The sequence below is a fragment of the Apteryx mantelli genome, chromosome 34 (genome assembly GCF_036417845.1).
Source record: "Apteryx mantelli isolate bAptMan1 chromosome 34, bAptMan1.hap1, whole genome shotgun sequence".
Classification (NCBI taxonomy): Eukaryota; Metazoa; Chordata; class Aves; order Apterygiformes; family Apterygidae; genus Apteryx; species Apteryx mantelli.
In genome coordinates this window covers 1057643-1085504 of record NC_090011.1, presented here as the reverse complement: position 1 = coordinate 1085504, position 27862 = coordinate 1057643, and the positions used below count along the sequence as shown (strand labels likewise).

At 51.6% G+C, this 27862-nt stretch overlaps 1 protein-coding gene across 1 annotated transcript; it reads right to left on the bottom strand.

Annotated features, from left to right (window-relative positions):
* On the bottom strand, positions 1-27862 carry LOC136994871 (E3 ubiquitin-protein ligase TRIM39-like). Its single transcript, XM_067314266.1, has 13 exons — positions 27811-27862; positions 26754-27044; positions 14369-14389; positions 13679-13699; positions 12742-12762; positions 12049-12069; positions 7571-7591; positions 6836-6856; positions 5902-5922; positions 5210-5230; positions 3503-3523; positions 2784-2804; positions 1-569 (listed from the first exon to the last, which is right to left on the bottom strand). The coding sequence occupies exons 1-13, from the start codon at positions 27860-27862 to the stop codon at positions 1-3; spliced, it is 1122 nt and encodes a 373-aa protein (XP_067170367.1).

Genomic DNA, 27862 nt, shown 5'->3' with positions numbered 1-27862 from the left:
TTACTCATCATCATGGTCCTCCTCAAACCCCAGGACTATTTTCAGTGGCTCAGTGTCAGGCTTTGCAGAAGGGGACCCTGTTGAGAAGAAGGGAAAGAACTTCCCTTCCTGGCTGCTGTCTCCACCAAGGGTGAAAGTGTACACGGCTGTTTTCTTGCTGACATTAAAGAATGACAGCTTCTTGGCTGAGACATCCAGGAAGATCCCAATCTTTCTGGGTTTCCCACTCACAACCAAACGGGTCCAAGGCTCTGTGCGGGCCCAATAATCTTGCCCATCTGCTAACCCTATGACCCAGAAGCCCTTCTCTGGGGACAGAGTCAGTGTCCCTTTGCGAGTCACAGGCTCCTGGGCAATGCCCACGTCCCAGTTTCTTCTCTTTCCAACATCCACTTCCCAATAGCATTTCCCAGATGTGTAGCCTTCCTTTGCCAAAAGGAAAGTGTGGGAGTCAAATCTCTTCTCTGTCCTGGGCACATTTCTGGCAGTGCCAGTATCTTTCACACTCTTCCCATCTGGAGACACCTCCAGCCTTGGATGAGCTGTGTCAGCATCCAGGGAGACATCCACTGCAAAGGCCAAGTCATTCCTTCAGTATCAAAAACCATGAGGGCTGCTTTTCTGAAACTTTCGACCCTGTGTCCCCATGTGCCTCTTCCCTTGCCCTCCCTCTGCCTCCTCTTCCATGCTCCCTAGTTGGCCTCCTGGTACAGGAAACCTCCAACCATTGCCCTCCCAGATCTCTCATGTCCCTTGCTCTCGTCTATGTTGTGAGAGAGCAGCCAGCAGGCATCAAACGCATGGCTACTCAGAGACATTCTGCTGGAAATGCAAGTAGTACCAAGAAGGAATGTAAGGGGATTGCCAGCCTTTTCCTTCATCACTGAGACTCTGCAGAGGTGAGCTGAGCAAAAGAACCATGCCTCCACACACACAACCTCTTTGCGCAAAACCAGAATCACATCAGCTATTTGCCTGAGTTTGGGGATAAATCAGGCTGGCCAAGCCTGCATGGCCTAAGCAGGCCAGGGGGCTGCTGGGATACTTCTTGAATCAGGCTTTGCAGGCAGCAGAGTGCCAGCTGCTGATCCCTGCCCACCCTCAGCTGTGCACTGCTCAGCAAGGAATGCTCAGCAACAGATCCAGTAGAAATGTTCCAGTTGACCTCCCTGAAATGAGCCTCTCATTCTTCCTAAAACCTGTCTTTTCTTCTGAGAAGACATAATGCTGCTTGAAATGCCAGCTGCTGTAACACAGGCTTGTGAAGGGTCTTGGGCAGCATGTGAAGAAGGGAAAACTCAAGCAACAATTCTTGGAGCAAAGATGTTGTCCTCTGAATTGTTCTCTGTGTAGGACAAACACACTTCCAAATATACGTCCAGGCCCTGAGAGCTGGGAATCAGCCTCTTTGTTTCTCTCTTACCTTTGTGACGCTGTATTTTCAAAAACTCTGTAGGAAAATGAATAAAGGAGGCAATAAGTGGATGTAGAGAAGAAAGCCTTGTCTGCAGTGAGCTAATGCATAATCCATGCTGCCGATCAGAAGAGCATGCTCTTCTGCAGAAACATCTTGGTTCTGCAGGTGAGGCAACAAATCAGAAGCCCCTGTCATCCTCCAGAGAGGGAAATCCTTTGGGTCACTTGGGAGATTGCTCTTTGAGAAACCTTTCACACACACATGACCCCTGAAAAGGAGGAGGAGGAGGAGGACGAAGAGAAGAGAGGACGTGGTCCCCGGCAGAACAGAGAGCAGACAGAGAAAAAGGGAGGCAAAAAACTGTCTCTGGAGAGAGAACCTTCAGTCTGTCCAAAAAGGGGCAATCAAAATGGCCTTCCAGACCAAAAACCACATTGTAGCAAATCACGTTCCCACTCCCATTTAAATGACCCTTGAGGACTCAGGATTGACCACTCATCCACACGCCCAAGGAGATCCTTTGATCTGATTAACTATAAAGTTCTCTTAGCATTCCCATTTCTCCACATTCCCATTCTTGGTTCTAGGCACATGGAGCCTCTTGCACACCAGAGAGCACTCACCATTCCATTCCTGAAGTTGCCCAGCAAAAAAAAGGAGAAGTGTGGAAACAAACTGCTGGTAGATGGATGGTGTGAAGCACTGCGGGGGGCACTCTGTAAAGCTTTTTATTAGTCTAGAAAGATGACAGCCTCCATTGACTAGTGCAGCACTAGGCTGATACCAAGCCCTAAACTGCAAAACCCCTTGTCACCTGGGATCATGCAGCTAAGAAAAAGGACATAAATGTGGAGACACACTTGAGCCAAAGAGGGCTCACATGAGCTAACTTTTCCTCACAGGAATGTGAACATTGACATATCCCTCACTTCCCCTATTCTCTCAATTCCATCTTTCCGCCTTCCATCTTGTCTTCCTTCCTTAAAACCTTCATAAAATTTCTTCTCTTTCCTCTCTATCATATCTTCCGTCTTGACACCCTCCCTCCTACCTGCTTATCGCTTCCTGCTCTCCTCACCTTCTTCCTTGCTTCCTTTGCTCACGCCTCATTCCAGGTCTGCCTTCTGGCCCTCTCTGCCTGCCTCCCACATGCTCCTGTTCCTCAGGCAAGCCCGCCGGGCAGGCTGCAGCTAAAGAGGAAGACCTCCGCTGGGCAGCCTGCACAGGGGCAGCAGCTCCACTCCTGCTCACAACAAGGGGCTCCTTGCCTGCCCCAAGAAGCCCCACGGCTTTGGACACCAGCAACTCCCTCTCGCCACGGGACCTCTCCACAAGGCCCATGTCCCAGGCAGCGCAGACCACTTACCTTTTTCTTCTTTCACCTGAGCTACAAAAGGAAGGGAAAAGGCACTTAGCAAAGACAGCCCACTGCGCCTCAGAGCCCACCACGGCTCCCCACCCAGGCCTTTGCTGACTTCTCCCTTCCCCTCATTGCAGCTCTCTTCCCGGTCCACGTTCTGCACCCCGGGCACTCCAGGAGCAACCTCTCAGCCTTGGGCCCAAGCAGATCCTTTGACGTAATGGCCTTTCCTTTCTACAGGGCCTGGATTATCACAACATCATGTGTCCCTGCACAGTTGGAGGAGGCCAGGCAGCTTTCCTAAGCTGTGCAGGTGCCCCAAGGAGGTCTCAGCAGGTCACGGTTGCCAAAGGAGTACCAGAAAGCAAAGGTCACTTACTGTTTTCTTTCAGCAGTTGGTCTGTAAAAGGCAAAGGGAAGTGGAAAGGAGAGAGAGAGAGAGAGAGAGAGAGAGAGAGAGAGAGGTGTCAGTGTTTTGGTGAGAGAGCCTTCTGAAGAACGGCAGCTCTTATGGCTTCCAGCCACTGCTGCCTGCTCAGTCCACCTTGCCAGGGCTGCCGTGGCAGCGGAGGGCAGGAGGGCAAGGGACGTGTTTGGAGGCAAGCAGCCATCTCTCTTCCTGCGTTTCAGAGCCAAGGGCTAGAGCCACGGACACAGAGCGCGCCCCATTCCCATATTTCCCTTTAGCAACAAGGAACCTCTCTCACACGCCAGTGAGCACTCACCTAGCTGTCCTTTAGTTTGCCCTGCAAAAGAAAGCAGACGGGCGGTTACAAAGTGCTGGTGTGTGGATCGTGTGAAGCACTGAAGGGAGCATTCTGCCAAGCATTTGTATCCCCTGAGAAGACAACAGCCTCCGTCTTATAAGCCAAGTCTGTGCTGATACCAAGACCTGCCTCGGAAAAGCCTTTGGCAGTTGGGGTCACACAGAGACACAAACAACAGTGTGTGGATCCCCACCCGAGCCAAAGGGAGTTCACACGGGCTGACTTTTCTTCACAGGAATGTTTATATTCCTGTCGTCCTCCTTGCCTCCCTTCTTTCATTCCTAGGCTTTCTCACTTCCATCTTCTCTTTCTCCCTTCCTTCAAGCCGCTTTGACCTTTCCCCTCCTTTCTTAACTCCCTCCCCCTTTCATTCCTGCATCCTTTATTTCTTCTTTCCTTCCTCCCTTCCATTCATCCACCACCTTAATGGCTTCCCTCCATCCTACCTTCCTCATTTCCACCCTTCAGCCCTGCCCTGCCCTGCCCTGACAGTCCACCTCATACACTTCCTTCCCTCCTCCTTTCCTGCTGCCTGCTCACGCCAGCCCGCAAGGACCATCGCGGCAGCGGAGGGCAGGCGGGCAAGGGACAGCTTGGGAGGCAAGCAGCAGGCTTCCTTCGTGGCTGGCAGGGCCAAGGGCTGGCCCCACAGACACACAGCGCTCCCCATTCCCACATTCCCCTCCAGCAACAAGGAGCCTCTCTCACACGCCAGGAAGCACTCACCTAGCTGTCCTTGCAGTTGCCCTGCAAAAGAAAGCAGAAGGGCCATTACAAACTGCTGGGGGAGGGATTGCACAAAGCGCTCAGGAGTACCCTGGTAGGGTTATGATTCTCAGGAGAAGGCGGCAGCCTTCGGCAACTAGTCCAGCACTGTGCTGCTGTGCAGCCCTGCCCTGGGAAGACCCCTGGCACCTGGGCTCACACACCTAAACAAAGGCCACCGCTGTGCATGCCCTAGCTGAGGCAGAGAGCCCACACGAGCTCAAGGGTGCTCACAGGAGCATTCAGAGTGCTCCTGCTCTCAGTTTCTCCTCTCTGTCATTCCCATCTTTAGCCCGTCTAATCCCCTTCTCCCTCCTTCCCTCAATCCATACAAAACCTTTTTAAAACCTTCCTTCCTTCCTTCATGCTTTTTCCTAGCTTCCTTGCTTGCTTGCTTGCTTCCCTCCTTCCTTCCATTCTTCATTCTGTTCTTCTTTCCACCCTTCCTTCCGTCCTATCACCCATCCTTCCCTCCCTCCAGCCTGCCTTCTGCAAGCCCTTCCTCATGCCCTGATGCCCTGCCACACCTCCACCATTCCCTTCTCTTCCACTCAGCCTTAGTGGCTTCCTTCCCTCCTTCTGGCCCTGCTTATCGCTTCCTGCTCTCCTCACCTTCTTCCTTGCTTCCTTTGCTCACGCCTCATTCCAGGTCTGCCTTCTGGCCCTCTCTGCCTGCCTCCCACATGCTCCTGTTCCTCAGGCAAGCCCGCCGGGCAGGCTGCAGCTAAAGAGGAAGACCTCCGCTGGGCAGCCTGCACAGGGGCAGCAGCTCCACTCCTGCTCACAACAAGGGGCTCCTTGCCTGCCCCAAGAAGCCCCGCGGCTTTGGACACCAGCAACTCCCTCTCGCCATGCGACCTCTCCACAAGGCCCATGTCCCAGGCAGCGCAGACCACTTACCTTTTTCTTCTTTCACCTGAGCTACAAAAGGAAGGGAAAAGGCAATTAGCAAAGACAGCCCACTGCGCCTCAGAGCCCACCACGGCTCCCCACACAGGCGTTTGCTGACTTCTCCCTTCCCCTCATTGCAGCTCTCTTCCCGGTCCACGTTCTGCACCCCGGGCACTCCAGGAGCAACCTCTCAGCCTCGGGCCCAAGCAGATCCTTTGACGTAATGGCCTTCCCTTTCTACAGGGCCTTGATGATCACAGCGTGATGTGTCCCTGCACAACTGGGTGAGGCCAGGAGGCTTTCCTGAGCTCAGCAGGTGCCCCAAGACATCCCAGCAGTTCATGGTCACCAAAGAAGTATCAGAAAGGAAAGGCCACTTACTGTGTTCTTTCTGCAGTTGCTCTGTAAAAGGCAAAGGGAAGTGGAAAGGAGAGAGAGAGGTGTGAGTCTTTTGGCAAGAGAGCCTTCTGAAGAATGTCAGCTCTTATGGCTTCCAGCCCCTGCTGCCTGCTCAGTCCACCTTGCCAGAAGTGCCGCGGCAGCAGAGGGCAGGAGGGCAAGGGACACCTTGGGAGGCAAGCAGCAGGCTTCCTTCCTGGCCGCCCGGGTGAAGGGCTGGCCCCACGGACACACAGCGCTCCCCATTCCCACCTTCCTCGCCAGCAACAAGGAGCCTCTCTCACACGCCAGGAAGCACTCACCTAGCTGTGCTTGCAGTTGCCCTGCAAAAGAAAGCAGAAGGGCTGTTGTTACAAACTGCAGGGGGAGGCATTGCACACAGCGCTGGGCGAGTACCCTGGTCGGGTTATGATTCTCGGGAGAAGGCGGCAGCCTTCGGCAACTAGTCCAGCACTGTGCTGCTGTGCAGCCCTGCCCTGGGAAGACCCTTGGCACCTGGGCTCACACAGCTAAACAAAGGCCAGCGCTGTGCATGCCCTACCTGAGGCAGAGAGCCCACACGAGCTCAGTGGTGTTCACAGGAGAATTCAGAGTGCTCGCGTTCTCAGTTTCTCCTGTCTCTCATTGCCGTCTTGACCCCTTCTAGCCTCTTCTCCTGCCTTCCTTCAATCCAGCCAAAACCTTTTCAAATCCCTCCTTCCTTCATGTCTTTCCTAGCTTGCTTGCTTGCTTCCTTTCATTCTTCCTTCGTCCTTTCCTTCCACACTTCCTTCCACCCTTCCTTCCCTCCCTCCCTCCAGCCTGCCTTCTGCAAGTCCTTCCCCAAGCCCTGATGCCCTGCCACACGTCCACCCTTCCCTTCCCTTCCACTCAGCCTTAATGGCTTCCTTCCCTCCTTCTTGCCCTGCTTATCGCTTCCTCCTCTGCTCTGCTCTGCTCTGCTCTGCTCACCTTCCTTCCTTCCTTCGCTCACCCCTCATTCCAGTTCTGCCTTCCGGCCCTCTCTACCTCCCTTCCACATGCTCCTGTTCCTCAGGCAAGCCTGCCGGGCAGGCTCCAGATGAAGATGAAGACCTCCGCTGGGCAGCCTGCACAGGGCCAGCAGCTGCGCTCCTGCTCACAACAAGGGGCTCCTTGCCTGCCCCAAGAAGTCCCAGGGCTTTGGACACCAGCACCTCCCTCTTGCCACGGGACCTCTCCACAAGGACCACGTCCCAGGCAGCGCAGACCACTTACCCTTCTCCTCGTTTCCCTGAGCTACAAAAGGAAGGGAAAAGGCACTTAGCAAAGACAGCCCACTGCGCCTCAGAGCCCACCACGGCTCCCCACACAGGCCTTTGCTGACTTCTCCCTTCCCCTCATTGCAGCTCTCTTCCCGGTCCACGTTCTGCACCCCGGGCACTCCAGGAGCAACCTCTCAGCCTCGGGCCCAAGCAGATCCTTTGACGTAATGGCCTTTCCTTTCTACAGGGCCTGGATTATCACAACATCATGTGTCCCTGCACAGTTGGAGGAGGCCAGGCAGCTTTCCTAAGCTGTGCAGGTGCCCCAAGGAGGTCTCAGCAGGTCACGGTTGCCAAAGGAGTACCAGAAAGCAAAGGTCACTTACTGTGTTCTTTCAGCAGTTGGTCTGTAAAAGGCAAAGGGAAGTGGAAAGGAGAGAGAGAGAGAGAGAGAGAGAGAGAGAGAGAGAGAGAGAGAGAGAGAGAGGTGTCAGTGTTTTGGTGAGAGAGCCTTCTGAAGACTTGCAGCTCTTATGGCTTCCAGCCCCTGCTCCCTGCTCAGTCCACCTTGCCAGGGCTGCCGTGGCAGCAGAGGGCAGGAGGGCAAGGGACGTGTTTGGAGGCAAGCAGCCATCTCTCTTCCTGCGTTTCAGAGCCAAGGGCTAGAGCCACGGACACAGAGCGCGCCCCATTCCCATATTTCCCTTTAGCAACAAGGAACCTCTCTCACACGCCAGTGAGCACTCACCTAGCTGTCCTTTAGTTTGCCCTGCAAAAGAAAGCAGACGGGCGGTTACAAAGTGCTGGTGTGTGGATCGTGTGAAGCACTGAAGGGAGCATTCTGCCAAGCATTTGTATCCCCTGAGAAGACAACAGCCTCCGTCTTATAAGCCAAGTCTGTGCTGATACCAAGACCTGCCTCGGAGACCAAGAGCTTACAGAGACATGGTGGGATGGCTCGCATGACTGGAGTGCTGTCATGGATGGCTATGTGCTTTTTAGGAAAGGCAGGCCAGGAAAGCGAGGTGGTGGAGTTGCTCTTTATGTGAGAGAGCAACTGGAATGTATCGAGCTGTGCCTAGGGGTGGACGAAGAGTGAGTTGAGAGCTTCTGGGTAAGTGTTAAAGGGCAGGCTAGCATGGGTGACACTGTTGTGGGTGTTTACTACAGGCCACCTGATCAGGAAGAGGAAGTCGATGAGGCCTTCTACAGACAGCTGGAAGTAGCCTCACGATCCCAGGCCCTGGTTCTCATGGGGGATTTCAACCACCCCGATATCTGCTGGAGAGACAACACAGCTAGGCTCAAACAGTCCTGGAGGTTCCTGCAGAGCATTGGTGACAACTTCTTGACACAGGTGGTGGAGGAGCCAACAAGGAGAGGTGTGCTGCTGGACCTCGTACTAACAAACAAAGAAGGACTGGTGGAAGATGTGAAGGTCGGGGGCTGCCTTGGCTGCAGTGACCATGAGATGGTGGAGTTCAGGATCCTGCGAGGAGGCAGCAGGGCACCAAGTAGGATCGCAACCCTGGACTTCAGGAGAGCAAACTTTGGCCTCTTCAGGGACCTACTTGGAGGAATCCCATGGGTGAGGGCCCTAGAAGGAAGGGGTGTTCAAGAGAGCTGGCTGATATTCAAACATCACTTCCTCCAGGCTCAAGAGCGGTGCATCCCTATGAGTAGGAAGTCAAGCAAAGGAGGCAGGAGACCTGCATGGATGAGCAAGGAGCTCCTGGCAAAACTCAACCAGAAGAAGGAAGTCTACAGAAAGTGGAAAGGGGGACAGGCCACTTGGGAGGAATATAGGAACGTTGTCAGAGTATGCAGGGATGCGACAAGGAAGGCTAAGGCCCGTTTGGAATTAAATCTGGCTAGAGATGTCAAGGACAGCAAGAAGGGCTTCTTCAAATACATCAGCAGCAAGAGGAAGACTAGGGAAAATGTGGGCCCTTTGCTGAATGGGGTGGGTGCCCTGGTGACAAAGGATACAGAGAAGGCAGAGTTACTGAATGCCTTCTTTGCTTCAGTCTTTACTGCTCAGGCCAGCCCTCAGGAACCCCAGACCCTGGAGGCAAGAGAGAAAGTCTGGAGGAAGGAAGACTTTCCCTTGGTGGAGGAGGAGTGGGTTAGAGATCATTTAAGCAAACTTGACACCCACAAATCCATGGGCCCCGATGGGATGCACCCACAAGTGCTGAGGGAGCTGGCGGACATTATTGCTAAGCCACTCTCCATCATCCTTGAAAGGTCATGGAGGACAGGAGAGGTGCCTGAGGACTGGAAGAAAGCCAATGTCACGCCAGTCTTCAAAAAGGGCAAGAAGGAGGACCCAGGGAACTACAGGCCAGTCAGCCTCACCTCCATCCCTGCAAAGGTGATGGAGCAGCTCATCCTGGAAGCCATCTCCAAGCATGTGGAGGAAAAGAAGGTGATCAGGAGTAGTCAGCATGGCTTCACCATCGGGAAATCATGCTTAACCAATCTGATAGTCTCCTATGATGGAATGACTGGCTGGGTAGATGAAGGGAGAGCAGTGGATGTTGTCTACCTAGACTTCAGCAAGGCTTTTGACACTGTCTCCCATAGCATCCTCATAGACAAGCTCAGGAAGTGTGGGTTAGATGAGTGGACAGTGAATTGGTGGCTTGAGAACTGGCTGAATGGCAGAGCTCAGAGAGTTGTGATCAGTGGCACAGAGTCTAGGTGGAGGCCTGTAGCTAGCGGTGTCCCCCAGGGGTCAGTACTGGGTCCAGTCTTGTTCAACTTCTTCATCAATGATCTGGATGAAGGGACAGAGTGCACCCTCAGCAAGTTTGCTGACGATACCAAACTGGGAGGAGTGGCTGATACACCAGAGGGCTGTGCTGCCATTCAAAGAGACTTGGACAGGCTGGAGAGGTGGGCGGAGAGGAACCTCATGAAGTTCAACAAAGGCAAGTGCAGGGTCCTGCACCTGGGGAGGAATCACGCCAGTCACCAGTACAGGTTGGGGGTTGAGCTGCTGGAAAGCAGCTCTGCTGAGAAGGGCCTGGGAGTGCTGGTGGACACCAAGTTAAGCATGAGGAAGCAATGTGCCCTTGTGGCCAAGAAGGCCAATGGTATGCTGGCGTGCATCAGGAAGAGTGTTGCCAGCAGGTCGAGGGAGGTGATCCTCCCCCTCCCCTCAGCCCAGGTGAGGCCACGTCTGGAGTACTGCGTCCAGTTCTGGGCTCCCCAGTACAAGAGAGATGTGGCACTACTGGAGCAAGTGCACCGGAGGGCCACAAAGATGATTAGGGGACTGGAGCATCTCTCTTATGAGGAAAGGCTGAGAGAGCTTGGCCTGTTTAGCTTGGAGAAGAGAAGGCTGAGAGGAGATCTTATCAACGTGTACAAGTATCTGAAGGGAGGGTGTCGAGAGGATGGGACCAGACTCTTCTCAGTGGTGCCGAGCGACAGGACGCGAGGCAACGGGAACAAACTGAAACACAGACACTTCCATCTGAACATGAGGAAAAACTTTTTCACTGTGAGGGTGACAGAGCACTGGCACAGGTTGCCCAGAGAGGTGGTGGAGTCTCCTTCTCTGGAGATATTCAAAACGCGCCTGGATGCAATCCTGTGCAATGTGCTCTAGGTGACCCTGCTTGAGCAGGGGGGTTGGACTAGATGATCTCCAGAGGTCCCTTCCAACCTCAGCGATTCTGTGATTCTGTAAAAGCCTTTGGCAGTTGGGGTCACACAGAGACACAAACAACAGTGTGTGGATCCCCACCCGAGCCAAAGAGAGTTCACACGGGCTGACTTTTCTTCACAGGAATGTTTATATTCCTGTCGTCCTCCTTGCCTCCCTTCTTTCATTCCTAGGCTTTCTCACTTCCATCTTCTCTTTCTCCCTTCCTTCAAGCCGCTTTGACCTTTCCCCTCCTTTCTTAACTCCCTCCCCCTTTCATTCCTGCATCCTTTATTTCTTCTTTCCTTCCTCCCTTCCATTCATCCACCACCTTAATGGCTTCCCTCCATCCTACCTTCCTCATTTCCACCCTTCAGCCCTGCCCTGCCCTGCCCTGACAGTCCACCTCATACACTTCCTTCCCTCCTCCTTTCCTGCTGCCTGCTCACGCCAGCCCGCAAGGACCATCGCGGCAGCGGAGGGCAGGCGGGCAAGGGACAGCTTGGGAGGCAAGCAGCAGGCTTCCTTCGTGGCTGGCAGGGCCAAGGGCTGGCCCCACGGACACACAGTGCTCCCCATTCCCACCTTCCCCTCCAGCAACAAGGAGCCTCTCTCACACGCGAGGAAGCACTCACCTAGCTGTCCTTGCAGTTGCCCTGCAAAAGAAAGCAGAAGGGCCATTACAAACTGCTGGGGGAGGGATTGCACAAAGCGCTCAGGAGTACCCTGGTAGGGTTATGATTCTCAGGAGAAGGCGGCAGCCTTCGGCAACTAGTCCAGCACTGTGCTGCTGTGCAGCCCTGGCCGGGGAAGACCCCTGGCACCTGGGCTCACACACCTAAACAAAGGCCACCGCTGTGCATGCCCTAGCTGAGGCAGAGAGCCCACACGAGCTCAAGGGTGCTCACAGGAGCATTCAGAGTGCTCCTGCTCTCAGTTTCTCCTCTCTGTCATTCCCATCTTTAGCCCGTCTAATCCCCTTCTCCCTCCTTCCCTCAATCCATACAAAACCTTTTTAAAACCTTCCTTCCTTCCTTCATGCTTTTTCCTAGCTTCCTTGCTTGCTTGCTTGCTTCCCTCCTTCCTTCCATTCTTCATTCTGTTCTTCTTTCCACCCTTCCTTCCGTCCTATCAACCATCCTTCCCTCCCTCCAGCCTGCCTTCTGCAAGCCCTTCCTCATGCCCTCATGCCCTGCCACACCTCCACCCTTCCCTTCTCTTCCACTCAGCCTTAGTGGCTTCCTTCCCTCCTTCTGGCCCTGCTTATCGCTTCCTGCTCTCCTCACCTTCTTCCTTGCTTCCTTTGCTCGCACCTCATTCCAGGTCTGCCTTCTGGCCCTCTCTGCCTGCCGCCCACATGCTCCTGTTCCTCAGGCAAGCCTGCCGGGCAGGCTGCAGCTAAAGAGGAAGACCTCTGCTGGGCAGCCTGCACAGGGGCAGCAGCTCCACTCCTGCCCACAACAAGGGGCTCCTTGCCTGCCCCAAGAAGCCCCGCGGCTTTGGACGCCAGCACCTCCCTCTCGCCACGCGACCTCTCCACAAGGCCCATGTCCCAGGCAGCGCAGACCACTTACCTTTTTCTTCTTTCACCTGAGCTACAAAAGGAAGGGAAAAGGCAATTAGCAAAGACAGCCCACTGCGCCTCAGAGCCCACCACGGCTCCCCACACAGGCGTTTGCTGACTTCTCCCTTCCCCTCATTGCAGCTCTCTTCCCGGTCCACGTTCTGCACCCCGGGCACTCCAGGAGCAACCTCTCAGCCTCGGGCCCAAGCAGATCCTTTGACGTAATGGCCTTCCCTTTCTACAGGGCCTTGATGATCACAGCGTGATGTGTCCCTGCACAACTGGGTGAGGCCAGGAGGCTTTCCTGAGCTCAGCAGGTGCCCCAAGACATCCCAGCAGTTCATGGTCACCAAAGAAGTATCAGAAAGGAAAGGCCACTTACTGTGTTCTTTCTGCAGTTGCTCTGTAAAAGGCAAAGGGAAGTGGAAAGGAGAGAGAGAGGTGTGAGTCTTTTGGCAAGAGAGCCTTCTGAAGAATGTCAGCTCTTATGGCTTCCAGCCCCTGCTGCCTGCTCAGTCCACCTTGCCAGAAGTGCCGCGGCAGCAGAGGGCAGGAGGGCAAGGGACACCTTGGGAGGCAAGCAGCAGGCTTCCTTCCTGGCCGCCCGGGTGAAGGGCTGGCCCCACGGACACACAGCGCTCCCCATTCCCCACCTTCCCCGCCAGCAACAAGGAGCCTCTCTCACACGCCAGGAAGCACTCACCTAGCTGTGCTTGCAGTTGCCCTGCAAAAGAAAGCAGAAGGGCTGTTGTTACAAACTGCAGGGGGAGGCATTGCACACAGCGCTGGGCGAGTACCCTGGTTGGGTTATGATTCTCGGGAGAAGGCGGCAGCCTTCGGCAACTAGTCCAGCACTGTGCTGCTGTGCAGCCCTGCCCTGGGAAGACGCTTGGCACCTGGGCTCACACAGCTAAACAAAGGCCAGCGCTGTGCATGCCCTACCTGAGGCAGAGAGCCCACACGAGCTCAGTGGTGTTCACAGGAGAATTCAGAGTGCTCCCGTTCTCAGTTTCTCCTGTCTCTCATTGCCGTCTTGACCCCTTCTAGCCTCTTCTCCTGCCTTCCTTCAATCCATACAAAACCTTTTCAAATCCCTCCTTCCTTCATGTCTTTCCTAGCTTGCTTGCTTCCTTCCTTCCTTCCTTTCATTCTTCCTTCGTCCTTTCCTTCCACACTTCCTTCCACCCTTCCTTCCCTCCCTCCCTCCAGCCTGCCTTCTGCAAGTCCTTCCCCAAGCCCTGATGCCCTGCCACACCTCCACCCTTCCCTTCCCTTCCACTCAGCCTTAATGGCTTCCTTCCCTCCTTCTTGCCCTGCTTATCGCTTCCTCCTCTGCTCTGCTCTGCTCTGCTCACCTTCCTTCCTTCCTTCGCTCACCCCTCATTCCAGTTCTGCCTTCCGGCCCTCTCTACCTCCCTTCCACATGCTCCTGTTCCTCAGGCAAGCCTGCCGGGCAGGCTCCAGATGAAGATGAAGACCTCCGCTGGGCAGCCTGCACAGGGGCAGCAGCTGCGCTCCTGCTCACAACAAGGGGCTCCTTGCCTGCCCCAAGAAGTCCCAGGGCTTTGGACACCAGCACCTCCCTCTTGCCACGGGACCTCTCCACAAGCACCACGTCCCAGGCAGCACAGACCACTTACCCTTTTCTTCTTTCACCTGAGCTACAAAAGGAAGGCAAAAGGCACTTAGCAAAGACAAGGCGCTGCGCTCACACCCCGCCACGGCTCCCCACCCAGGCGTTTGCTGACTTCTCCCTTCCCCTTCTTGCAGCTCTCTTCCTGGTCCACGCTGGGGACCCTAGGAGCAACCTCTCAGCCTTGGGCCCAAGCAGATCCTTTGACGTCCTGGCCTTCCCTTTCTACAGGGCCTTGATGATCACAGCATGATGTGTCCCTGCACAACTGGGGGAGGCCAGGCGGCTTTCCTGAGATGAGCAGGTGCCCCAAGGAGGTCTCAGCAGGTCACGGTTGCCAAAGAAGTACCAGAAAGCAAAGGTCACTTACTGTTTTCTTTCAGCAGTTGGTCTGTAAAAGGCAAAGGGAAGTGGAAAGGAGAGAGAGAGAGAGAGGTGTGAGTCTTCTGGCAAGAGAGCCTTCTGAAGAATATCAGCTCTTATGGCTTCCAGCCCCTGCTGCCTGCTCAGTCCACCTTGCCAGGGCTGCCGCGGCAGCAGAGGGCAGGAGGGCAAGGGACATGTTTGGAGGCAAGCAGCAGGCTCTCTTCCTGCATGACAGAGTTAAGGGCTCTGTCCACGGACACAGAGCGTGCCCCATTCCCATCTTCTTTTCTTCCAGGCACAAGGAGCCTCTCTCACGCCAGAAAGCACTCACCTAGCTTCTCTTCAACTTGCCCTGAAAAACAAAGGAGAAGTCTGCTCACAGCCTGCCTGGAGATGGATTGCATGAATTCCTGCAATGGGCATGGTGGCAAGGTTTTGATTGCCCTGAGAAGACAACCGCTTCCGTCAACTAGTCTAGGACTGTGCTGACACGAAGGCCTGCCCTGGGAAATCCCTTGGCGGCTGGGGTCATACAGCCAAGCAAAGGACACCACTGTGGAGAGCCACCCAGGCCAAAGAGAGCTTACACGGGCTCCCTTTTCTTCACAGGAAACTTCATATGCCTACCGCCCTCCCTTCCTCCATTCTCTCATATCTGGGCTTCCCACTCCCATCCTCTATTCCTCCCTTCCTTCAAGGCTGATGCACCTTTCTCCTCCTTCTTTCCCTTCATTCCTCCCACCCCTCTTCCTTCTCCCCTCCCTTCCATCCCACTTACCTCCCTTCCCTCCTACCATCCTCCCTTCCATTCATCCACCACCTTAATGGCTTCCCTCCATCCTACCTTCCTCATTTCCACCCATCAGCCCTGCCCTGCCCTGCCCTGACAGTCCACCTCATACACTTCCTTCCCTCCTCCTTTCCGGCTGCCTGCTCCTTGTGTTGAAGCAGAGGACAGGAGGGCAAGGGAGACCTTGGGAGGCAAGCAGCAGGCTTCCTTCGTGGCTGGCAGGGCAAAGGGCTGGCTCCTGCTCTTAGTTTCTTCTCTCTGTCATTCCCGTTTTGACCCCATCTATCCTCTTCTCCTGCCTTCCCTCAGTCCAGCCAAAACCTTCTTTAAATCCTTCCTTCCTTTCCTTCCTTCCTTCCTCTTCCCATGCTATTTGTCTCCCTTCTCTCATTCCCCTCCTTCCCCCTCCTAGCCTCTGGCTCCTCCCTTCCCTCAAGTCAGCCAAAGCCTTCTGGCAGCCCTTCCTTCCTGCCTTCCTTCCTTCCACCCTTCCTTCCCTCCCTCCAGCCTGCCTTCTGCAAGTCCTTCCCCAAGCCCTGATGCCCTGCCACACGTCCACCCTTCCCTTCCCTTCTACTCAGCCTTAGTGGCTTCCTTCCCTCCTTCTGGCCCTGCTTATCGCTTCCTGCTCTCCTCACCTTCTTCCTTCCTTCACTCACCCTTCATTCCAGTTCTGCCTTCCATCCCTCTCTGCCTGCCTCCCACATGCTCCTGTTCCTCAGGCAAGCCTGCCGGGCAGTCTGCAGCTTAAGAGGAAAACCTCCGTTGGGCAGCCTGCACAGGGGCAGCAGCTGCACTCCTGCTCACAACAAGGGGTTCCTTGCCTGCCTCAAGAAGCCCCGCATCTTTGGACGTAGCTTTGGCAAAACAAAGGAGAAGTGTGCTCACAGCCTGCCTGGGGATGGATTGCATGCACAGATTTAAGCCTCAGATGGGTTGCCTGAAGAACGGCATCTGCTTTAATGACCCTCAGGACAACATGTTCCTGGGACCTGTGTAGAAGCCCTTTGCTCCAAAATTTTTTTGGCTGGGTCTTTCTTTTCCGTGTTTGGATGAATAGTCTCTTTGAGAAAAACAATTTTCTTTGCTTGGGGAAAGGAGGCCTTTTAATTGCAGAGAGCCTCACCTGCACGTTTCCAAAGGAGAAACGATGTGACACAGGAAATAGCAGCAATTCCTCCAGCAATCATGGCACAATTTTTTTCCCATTCATGGAAAGGAACACCTCCAAAGACTTGAAAAGAACATGTTAAAAAAGTGTGAGTCCCTGTATCTCTAACTGAATAGTGCAAACCTAGATTTTCCCCTCTGGATCCCTTGGTAAAAGCTTTTCTCGGTCTGTCACCTTTGATACTTCGCTGTGTTTAGGCTCCCTGTTCGCCCATCTCCATCCAGCGTGTTCTACAGACCTGGGAAAGGTTTCCTTAGCACCTAAGGTACTATTCTGTAGCCAGACCTTTGATCTGACCCACAACAGTAGGAGCTATAGACAGTGTTCCCCTGCTGGATATGATATCTGTGACCTTGCAGCTTCATCAGAGAGCTGAGGTGTTTTGCATGCTGTTGTCTCCCATCTCCCCTGACACTCTCATATCCCTCTGGACATGAGCTAACACTGGTGGTTTGCTGGCATTAAAAACTAGGAGAACCTGAAGAGCTGACCCCCGAGTAATCAACAGGAAGAGGCAAAGAGCTGTTGTTAAGCTGATGCAAAGAAAGCAGGAGGAAAAGGAAAAGGAGATGAAGGAGAGGCAGCACAAGTGAAACAGACAGCCAAAAGCATGTGTCCCTTAGCAGCAGAACTAATAAAGCCTGAATGTCTCTGGAACGGTCTGATGCCAGAAGACGCAAAGCCAACGTCATGCTTCAGCCTTTGCCCACATCCAGGCACGAATACAGTCCTCCTCTTCTTTCCAGGTGACTACTCCTGTCAGTCTTACAAGGAACACTTGGAAGGGTAGAGAGGCAGGCACACAGAGAGGCAGAGAAGCATTCTAGCAGACAGCATGCTTCTACAAGTCTCATTGTGGCATCCCATATGAAAGGACCCAGGCTAAAATTCACTCTCTCTGTTTGCAGTGAAATCATGCTAAAGCATTTGTTTCTTTTCAGCTGGTGAATGGGTTCTGAGTCATCCCTTTTTCTGTCACTGCAATGGCTTTTCTGGCTGTTACCTCTGCTTTTCTTTTTCCTCCCCATCCTCTTCCCCCTCCTTGTGAAATGGTCATAGACTTACATTTGAAAGCCATGCTCTTCTGTGAGGCTGAAAAAGGAAAAGAGAAAATATGAATAGGAGGAATGTATGTGTTTCTATCTGCTTGCTGGATACACAGGGAATTAGGGAATTACATGATAAACTAAGTGTGCCTGAGGTACTGGGAACATTTCATGCTGAAAGCCTATAAAGCACTGCATGAACCTACCTTCCCCAATAGCTCACGGGGACACATGGCTTTTTTTTTTTTTTTTTAACCTTAAAATTCCAAGGAGCTTTCAGAGACATAACTTTGAGTGACCTGGGAGCTCTAACATTTAAAAAATAATGTGCCTAAAGTGTTTGAGTGCCCACAGGCTTCCTTAGGAGCTGCATGAAGGATTGCTCATGGTCTGTAAATGTAGACTTAGACCCTAAGTCGCACTGAACTCTTGTTAGGATATAGCTTTAAATGCTTAAGGCCTGCAGTAACTTAAGATCATGTAGACCTATGAGGGGACATGTGGCCATGCATGAAGATGTATGGTGCTGCAGAGGAAAAGACTACCCTCATATAAACCTTATTTCCCCCCAAATGCTAAAGAACCCCACAACCTACTGATCGTTAGCACAGCAACTGTGCTTTGATTTCGGTTCCTGAACCTATTTGCTTTTTTGCCTCTTCTGCTTTAAGCATTCACCACTGACAAGAAGAGTTTGATATTTCAGATTTTAGCCAGTCAGCGTCTTCCAAAGCTCTCCTCAGACCAGGGCCTCCTTTCTGTGGTATGCCCTTTCTCAGGTGCTGCAAATCACTCTGGGAGACCCCTTCAGTTTCTCCAAAGCTTTCTCTGTACTTTGAACTTGCAGGGAAAGCTTCCTATTGCTCTCTATCACCACATTTGCTTAGAGGAAACAGCATGTCATCTGACTTCTTTGCCTTGCCAGCCATGTCTCCTTTGAACAGAGGTCTTCCCAGCACTCACCTGTGCTCAGAGGCATCCCCTCTCCCTCTTTGGGTGGTGGTCCTCCTCCTCCTGTTTTGTCATCTTCAGGATAAAAAGGGTGAAAGTCTCAGGTGAGCTCCCTTCTCACATTAGTGCTATGTATACAGATCACTACCAGTAGCATGCCACGCCACATCTGCCCCCTCACCACCCCCCCAGGGGCTCCTTGGTGATTGCACAGCTCAACAGGGGAGTCAGGAAGGTGTTGCTGGGCACCAGGAAATAAAGTGGCAGGGATGCCTGCTGCTTGGGACTGGTGGACGAGCGTGAACATTGTCTGGTGAGCAAAGGCGGAAGCATGCGGGCAGCCTTGGCAGTCATGCACAAGACTAACGAAAAGCCTGCAAGCCCATCCAAAGGTGGGTCCTCCTCTTACTGCAGCATGTTGCAAAGGGCAATTGGAGGCAGAAGGGAGAACTTTGAACTTCATGGGGGAGGAGTGAAGAAAGCTTTCACGAAGTTCCCTTCTTCCCAATGAAGTCACTATTAGTTGCTTTCCCTGTGATGCCTTGTTGCTAAAAGGTCTGCTCTTCTCCTTGCTCAAGCAAGGACCTGCTCCAGGAATACCTTTTTTCAAGGCTGTGGTATACAGCCAGCTGAGGAGAATGACAGACATTGCTGACAGACCTACTGTCACCATTACTTACCTCTTCCCTGTCTTTCTGGTCTTCTTTCCCTGTTGGTCTGCTGTGAGTGGAGACTCAGGGCTCTCTCATGTGAGTCCACCCTTCCTCCTTGCAGGATGGAATGTTCTGCTTTATGCCTGACATCTCGCCCTCCTTCCCATGCAATGTCCTCTGAGTGGTGTCCCTGAGCTGCCTCTGGCGACTCCCCCCCTCCCTGTTTGGCTGTGGATTGTGCCTTGTTTTGGCTGGTGTCTGCAAAAAGAAAGCCCAAGCGCTATGGTAAGGCCTTAGCCACAGCCACCTGGTTTGCAGCCCACCTTTTTGATGGCCACAGGAGGGACCCTAATGCCAAGGACAGGGCATGGTCATTGGCAAGCATTCCCTGAGGAGGTGATTGATGTTCACCTCCAGCCGTGCCACTTGAACGAGCAACGACAGGAGAATGGTTCTCCTTAGCTCATCAGGAGGATGAGATTGCCCTCAATCCAAGGTATTCCCTCTCAACCTGGGCAGTGTGACATCCTGCACTGCTACAGCATGTGAGGACCATTCTGCTCCTTTGTGGTGCAGGAGGGCAGGGCAACAGCATGACTGGCCTGCTTCTCCTTCAACTTCAACATCTGAGCCTGACTTTTGCAGGCCTTCCGTTGGCAATGGAGAGCAGAGCAGGCCACGAGAGCATGAGCAGCCTGACACCAAAGTCATGTGCCCTACTGAAGAGAGGAATGCCACCATCCTGCAGGGCATGCTTTCTGCTGTTGACTCTAAGTGGAGCTGTGGCTATCCGCCTCAGGGGGACAGGCCTCCACAGGCCACGTTTTCCTCTGGAATGAGACATCCTGCCCCAAAGCACCCAGCTTGGGCACAAGAAACCGTGCCAATCGGAATGGGACCTAGAACACTTACTCAGATCCTCAAAGTGTCCTGTGTGTTGTTTGACACATAATAGATGCTCCTGACTTTCTGGACGTTATGTCACATAGGAAGGGAAGACAAAAGAGGAAGCTTCATTAGGTTGTTTCCCTTTCCCTGCCCTCCTGCCGAAAGGGCTTTTGGCTTCAAAGGACACAAAGGCCTAGCTCCCAGAGTGCACACTGCTCCTTAGCCTACCCAGCCCAACTTCAAATGCTCTCCTGTGCCCAGAAGTCCCTCCTGAGATGTGCAGCGCTGCACATTCTTTTCCCTGAGGGGAATCACCGCCTCACTCTGCCCCTCGCCTCCTCCCACCTCACCAGGGCCTTGCTCTGCTCCCTCCCTTCTCCTCACACAATACTCATCAGAGCCATCCATCATGCACTTGTTGTTCCTGAAAAAGTCATCGGAATGTTTATCGTCTCGGAAGAATCTTGTCTGTGGCTTGGGATTTTGGCCGGCCTCTCTCCTCAAACGACACAATGCTGCTGCGTGGAAGGGACCTCAGGAGTTCTGCAGGGGCACCTCCTGCTCAAAGCAGAGTGTGCGCTGAGGTCCAGGCATGCTGCTCGGGGGTTTGTCCTGGTGGCTCTGGAAACCCCCAGGCGCATAGAGTTCAGGTTTGTGCCTCTTAGTGCTGCTGCAGCAAGGAAAGCCCACAGGTAGCTCCAGACTCGGCCAACTATGAGCCCCAGCAGGGAAGCTGACGGCAGGGAAGTGGGGAGGATTCCAGCAAAAGGCTCTGTGTGTGTGTGCGTGTGTGCATCTGAAAGCCGAGGTTCCAGCTGCATTTTGTATGGTGAAGAGAGGAAAGCAGGATCTTGTGCCCTTTGCGTGTGGGTAATGAGACACTAGTTAGACGCATAAGAATGGTCAGCAGAGAGGGCGTGTAGCACAGGGAAAATGAGCAGAGCTAACACAGGGATGCAGAGGCAGCATTGCTGATACACATCCTCTGTCAGCATTAGTTATGCATTCCCTGACTTTCCTGCCTCTTCCCCTGTTAGGTTGCTCTGGGAACTACTGGACCGAGTTTCTGGTAGAATGGTGGCGTTAACGTCCAATTAGAGCTGCAGACTTGTCTTGTGGGGCAATGGAGCTAGGCGTAAAAGACAAGTGGAGCCGTTACTTCTGTCGGCTGAGAGGGAGCGGTTCCTTTTGGGACACTGGTGACATGCTAGATTTCTGGGCTTGCCCCGATTGCCTGCAAAAGGCAGGCAGAAGATGGCTTGATGGGCAGGATTCCGAGTTTGGGTGTACTGGAGCGGGGTCTGAAAATGCCGGTCTTTCAAGAGAATCCTCATTCAAAGAGATAGGATGCTGTTTTCATTTTGGAGTGGGGACTGTTCAAAAAGCAAAACACTACAGGTAAGCTCATTTGAGCTCACGACTCTTGCACAGAGTGCATCGCAGCCGTCTACACTGTGCTGTCACAGTCCATCAGCATTAGAGAGACCCTCCACGTAATTCTGAGCTCTCTCAACATTTCGTAGAGTGCTTACATGGGGTGGACCTTCTGGAATGCAAAAAGCAAAGGAAAAGAACCAAAGGGGCAGGGTATCTGAGATCTTCACACCAGGCTGGCAGGAGCGACACAAGACCTGCTGCAGATCCGTGTCCTTCTGGCACGGCATTTGGAGGCCAGGCTAGACCACCACAATGCTGCCAATGGCACTAGTTGGCCCGACCTGGGGATCTGTAATCTCTGATCTAAATGCTATCCTCACACTTGGTCAAATGAGCCACCCCACCACAATGCAGAGGCCGTAGTGATGGAAGTATCTCCAGTGAGTTAACGGTGAACAGAGCCATGAGGATCAGGGATACAGTCAGCGCTGTGGCTGACTGCTCTCAGCACCCTGACAAAGGTCAAGCTCTTTTACCATACTCCTCTGTTCGCAGTAGAAACCGTCTAAGTTAACTACTAAGCTAACAGTTGCCTTCTTATTGTGCACAATTAGGAGTAGCCCTAGTATTGCTAAGGCTGTGGGCTTTGTCCCAGTGCAGGGCTTTCCTCTGACACCCTTCCCAAACCCCGTAAAACCAAAATTGGACTTCTCCAGACACTCCAGCGCTTTTCACATGTAACTGACCGCACGCAACAGGAATTGCATGCAGCATACTTACTTGCACGTTCAGAGATACTTCTTTGTCCTTGGAAGTCCTGCAGAGGGTCCTGGTGTCCTGGACATTGCGTTCGTATGAGCAGAGAAGGAGGAGAACAAGAGGAAGCCTAGTTAAGACCTTTCCCTTGCCTTGCGTCTGTGCAGAAGGACTGCTGGGTGCTGAAGACCCCAAGGCCTTGCTCTCCGTGTGGCTGCTAGCTACAGGTTTCCTGTCACCTAGGCAGAGTGCCTTCTTACTTGCCTCTCCACAGTTAGTGCAACTCACAGCCCAGCTGGCTGCTCCTCCCTGCACCCATCCCTGAGCACATCTATTCTACAAAACAGACCTTCCAATGAAAGACAGGTGTGCCCTGAATGCAGAGGAGTTGTTTTCCCTGTGACTGAGATTACAGGGAAGGATGTTCTTGTAGACTGAAGGGGCAACACAGAAGAGAAGGAGGACTTGTTTCTGACCCTCAAGCCATGGAGTACTTGTCTCCCATGGCCTCCTGATTCCTCCCAGGCATTCAGGCTTTATAGAATATCCACTGTCATTCTAGCCCCCAACTGAGGAGAAGACACCCCACTCTTACCATGTTGCCGAGACATGTCCTCAGGTCTTCTGCTTTCCTCGGCCCTTTCTCCAAGTTCAGTCTGCAATGCAAGGACAAAAGTCAGCCCTTTTCTAGGAGTGATGTTTCCTCCTGGCATGCTGCTTACTGGCTGGCAACATAGTGCAAGCCAGGCCCACTCCTCCCAGCAAAAGTTGTCTTGTGTGCACCATAGTAGTGAATGGAAGACCATGGCTGCAGGATGATCTGATGGACTGAGAACTGGCCACTCTCCTATCTTGTGGGGCACCTTGGCTGCAGTGTAGCTCCCTGACAATTCAGCTGTGCACCAATGTTTTCCTTAGTCAAATTGAATCAGGGTATTTCTTGTGTCTGCAGAATGCAGAAGGTACTTGACCCCAGCCTCATTTTTCCACAGGGACAGAGTGATGCAAACCTTGTCCAAGTGGAAACTCCATGAGATTAACTCCACTCCTGGAGGTTGACCAGACCAAGGTTTCTTCAGAGTTAACAGAGAAAGGCATCTCCAGCCGGAGATTCAGAGCAGCAGCCTAAAGAGGTCCTCTGAAGAGCGTGACGATGGAGCCTCTCTTTCTTTCTCTACCAACATGAGCCAGGAATGTGACCTGATGGCTGAAGACACTCAGGTTTACCTGAGGCAACCGCAGTTGCTTTATCAGGCTTTCCAACAGAGGAGTCTGCCAGCTCTGACAAGATCTTTTAGAGAAGGGATGTGAGGCTCGCATGAGAAGTAAGAAACGCTAACTGCTCTGCTTGTTACAGGGAAGGAGTTCTGCTCAAGGCACTCCTACCTCTTCTGCTCTGTTGTTCATACCTCTTTCTCTTGACTCAGCTGAGTTGCCCTTTGCTCCACTCTTGTCATCTTAGCTGTGCTCCCAATGGCCATAAAAAGGTGTGTGTGTGCCTCTGTGTGTGTGTGAATGTTGGTGTGGGGAGGCATTTCAAAAGAGCACTTCCAAAGCCTGAGCTGCAAAGCAATCCAGTCCCAGAAGGCAATCCCATCCCAGAGGACATGGCTTGAGAAGCTTCACAGGATGTGAAGAACAATCCTGTGATTGTTCATGTGTCATGCATGCATATAAGTAAACACTTAAGTGCATATGTATATCAATGAAAAGGCAGCTATAAAAGCACCCTCTTCATGCTTCATGCTTGCTGAAGAACAGCTCTGGGAAAAACCCTGAGAGGAGGGCAGAGAGCAGCAGCCAAGGAAGGCAGCTTAAACAAAGGGAGGGAGAGACACCCTGAAGAGAAACCGACAAAAACCGGCATCTGCTTCAAGGTGGTCTAAATCCCTCACTGCACATCTTTGCTAGCTTCACACAAACCATAAGGTGAACCTAGACACCCAGTACACATGTAGACCACCCCCACCTTGGAGGCTGAAATGTTGGTGTGCAGGGACAGAGCTGGTGCCATCCCTTGAGTTTCCGCATCAACATCTACCCTAGAGTGAAGGGAATCATGTCCTGTCATGCGACGTGCCACTGCCTACAGTGACGAGATTTCTGTCATCTATGAAGTGTCTCCCAACAAACCGGTCATGTGAAGCGAGAGCGTACGAAACCAAGGCAAATACCCATCTTCAGGATGTTTTCCCCTTGCAACAGAGTGGCAGAGCTGTGAACTCCTAAAGAATCAAAGGGAATAGATGGAGAAATGCAATCACGTACCTTGGGAGAAGGCACTTCCCACGCTGTTTCTCCAGAGAAGAGCTGGGTTTCACTTACAGCACAATGGCGCAGAGCTATGGGCAGGCAGTGTTCAGGGTCGCTGGACTTTACGCAGTTCCAGGAAAGAGTGCTCATAAAAGATGGGGTTGGGCCTTTAGCACACTGCTGTTCCCTAACTGGCTGAAGCATTCATACCAGTCTGGGAAAATCCCAACAATAATCTGTGTTCCAGGAAATGACACCTGCTCGTGCCCTCCTCCTTGAAGGGAGTGAACCCCAGGCACAGATTCCAGCTGTGTGCAATCCTGAGAGCAGGTGTTAGGGAGGAGCAAGGGGCTGGTCTGAAAGTGAAGGGAAGCTGGGTGTTGAGCGTGATAACAAGGCAGGCAGAGGCAGTGGCCACATGAACAAGCTCAAACTGGGAAGTCAAGTCTGTGGGTGCAAATCAGCGAGGTACATGACCAGGCATTGGAACGGCTACAAGATAGCTCAGGCAAGGGTGAGGGCGTGAGCTGAAAGGCAGCTGCCGAGTGGAGCGACACAAGCCCCTGCAGAGGCTGCTCCTGGCTTTTTGTGGAAGCAGTCCAAGGCTGGCTGAAGCCTCTCAAACAGCTCTCTCTTCAGAGAAAGCTGAACGCCAGGAAGAGGTGCTGGTGCTCTGGGTGCTGACAGCTGCCTCCTGTCTTTCCAAAGGCTTGTTAGCCAGGACCTCATTGACAGTGAGTCGGGGTGCCTATTGTGTGATTCCTCCAGGTGGAGAATGGATGTGTGTGTGACTGACTATGTGCAGAGACCCACATTTTAACATTGGTTTGTAGCTGGAAGGGTCGTGGCTCAAGAGTGAGCTACAGCTTGGGCAAAAATTAACTCCGCTGACATCCTGCCTGGTCTGAGGTGTACCTAATGGCTGCTTCTTGAGATGGGGAAGTATCAGATGGCCCCTGCCACCTTTCCCTCCTTTCTGTGAAAAAAAGCTTGACTATTAATAGAAATTAATAGAAAAAAGATAGCATGCATGACACTGGAATTCTTGCTGCCCTTATTATTAACATTTTTTCAATTATTGGAAGTACATTCTTTCGTGGTTGCTATTAAAAATAAATTCAGTTTGCAAACTATTACTGGTCTTGCTGACTTTGTTCTGAATTGCACAGTATTAGCAGTTTTCATTAAAATACAAAGTCATACATGAAAACTTTGAGTTTCAGGGTCTTTGGAGTTGCATAGGCAAACTTGTAAAGACAATTTTAGTGAATTCCACAGGACACAAAGGCAATTATATAAAAAATGCTCAGCATTTTAAATAGCCTTAATTGATGTTAGGTTGTTACGGCATATAGATCATGTGATCTGTACCCTGTAGCAGAGTTAAATTTTGCCTGGCAGCTGCTGGGAACTACTTTCTCCGGATACTCACAGAACCCACCAGTTCTTATCATAGGCCTTTAAGGTAAACATTTTTAATTTGCTTGCTTGTTTTGGGTAGCACTGGAAAGCACTGTGCTGCAGCTCCTCAGAATAAAGCCTTGCAGACCTGTGCCCATTTTTCTTGGTCCAGGGTACCTGGGAGTAGGGATCCTGGAAGTGATCTAGTAGGCATGCCATGATATTGATCATGGGAACAGAGCCCTGGTGGAAAACCAGCAGCAATTCCAACTGATAGTGATGATGAACACAGTAATGTGAATATTTTCTAGATAAGCAACAGTGTATTTAAACATGTAAGATGGACGCGGAAGGATATTTTCCAGTCATGACACAACAGTAAGACATTGTCATTTGACATTAGTCAGGTCCTTTGTTGATATGTTGAGTAGGACTGCTTCATGTTATTCAGTCTCTCAAATGGAGTAACTATAGACTTGGAAGTCATACCTGACTTTACTCATCAGACCAGAGAGGAGGCTGGTGTCTTTAACCATCTACCCCCACTGAAGTCCCTGAAGGAGCATATGCACTCACATTTAGCAAAGTGAGTTTTGTGTATGCCTTCTTGATGCTCATTCTGTAGCTAATGTTAGAAGCCTGATCATCAGGTAGGTTCTAGGATATACAGGGCTAGGGATATGTATACACCCATTCTATATGCCTATAGCAAAAATATCAACACAAGCTTGGGAGAAGGAACTAAACCCATGGTTCATTCCTTTGCAACTGGAAGGTATCCCTCATAAGCTAAGCAGACTTGGTTTCAGGTGGTCAACTTTAGGTTTCATTATTTGTTCTTGAATTCCTAGCTAACCTCTTTAGCCTACACAAGTGCTTCTTTCACTAGACTACTGTGCACAAGGCAGACAGCAGAAGCATTTGTGGTTCAGTATTAAAGGGGCTCTGATTATCTGCTATTTGATAAGCTAGGATTTACACACAGCTCGTTTTTCAGTTCTTTCGAAGCTGGAGAGGACCTATTTGGCTAGCAGGAGAGAGGCATATAGGTGTCCAAAAAGGGAGGAGCTCTTCTGGGTGCTTTGGGTTATGTGATTTTTAGAAGGAAAAGAAAGTTCCGTGCGAATGCCTATGCAGAAGTTTGTTGGTTTTAGCTGAGATTTGTTTGCCTGTTTGTTCATTTTGTTTGATCTGTGGAGACACAACTTCCACTTAAGTTTAAGTTTCAGCTCATACAGGTAATTTGATATCTCGGCTTAGGTAGACCTGAACACTAGAGGTCTCATTATACCTCTCGAACAGGCTGACCTCTGTCATAAAGGCTTCAGTGGGACAGGAGATGAAACTTTCAAAAGAGGTCATCTCTTACCTACACTTTCTAGTTATCTAGTTTTCCCCACTGAGGGCCCAGTCCCTGGTTTATCTCCAACCCAGAGAATATTTTGCTAAATGATCTTCCAATTGATTCTGCTGGTCTCTACTCATTTGCTGTGCATCTGCTAGAGCTCCTTCTTGCTTTTCAAATCCACAGACAACAATTTTTCTGAGGGAGGTCAAACTGTTGACAGCTGCCTTCACCTCTGTTTTCAACTCTGAAAGAGGACCTTGGAGCTGCTTTTCTAGATGTTGTTGGATACTTATAAACTGCTGGTCCAATGAAGCCTTCATTTCCTCTTGACTGGATCTAATCTCAGCCTTCAGCCATTCTTCCATCTCCTTTCCTAGAGTAAATAAGAAAACACGCTTAAGAGTTTGTAACCCTCTGATTATTACTAGTGATTAGAAATATGCTTTGCAAATAAAGGATAGAAAGACAGCATTAGATCAGAAGTTCGTGAATACCATTCTCAAAAGGCAACCAGTGTGATGGGCCAACTGAACACACAAAATACAATTATTAGAGCTTGGGAAAGACATGAATGAATATAGTGCTTAACAAACAATTCTTTTGGTCACAAAGGATAATTACTACCTCTGAGTTTTAATTAAAAGGGAGTTGAATCCATTCCTATGATTTCTCCAAAACATTAACTATTTGAAGTTTCCTGGAAGCTAGATGACATGGTAAGTCCACAAATAAAACTTCATGCTGTTTCCTCTGGAGGCAAGACAAGGTACTGCAGCTGATCTGACGCTACATTCATAGATGATATGCTTCCCCTCTCAGTTGCTCATCCGTGCCCTTCTTTTTAAGGCATCCCTTTATTTACATTCTGTAGTGCCTGTATCAAAGTATCTATCATTAAGCATGGTCTGAATCTCAGTTTGCAAATTCAGACCTGCTTCATAAAGATCTTTATAAAAGGGAGTGATACACTCCTCCTTTCAATCTGAAAAGAAACAGAAGAGGCACGTTACTGTGTTTCTCCTTCCCCAGTCTCTTTCCAAATGAATGGTGGTTTTCATACAAGTTCAGAAAGCACAACCTGCTGCTATTCCTCCCATGCACACAAATGCTGTAGAGAAATATTGAAATGCTGTCCTTACCCTGGTTTGCAAGATATTCCAGTTTCCTCTCCAAGATGCTGATTTCTGCCAT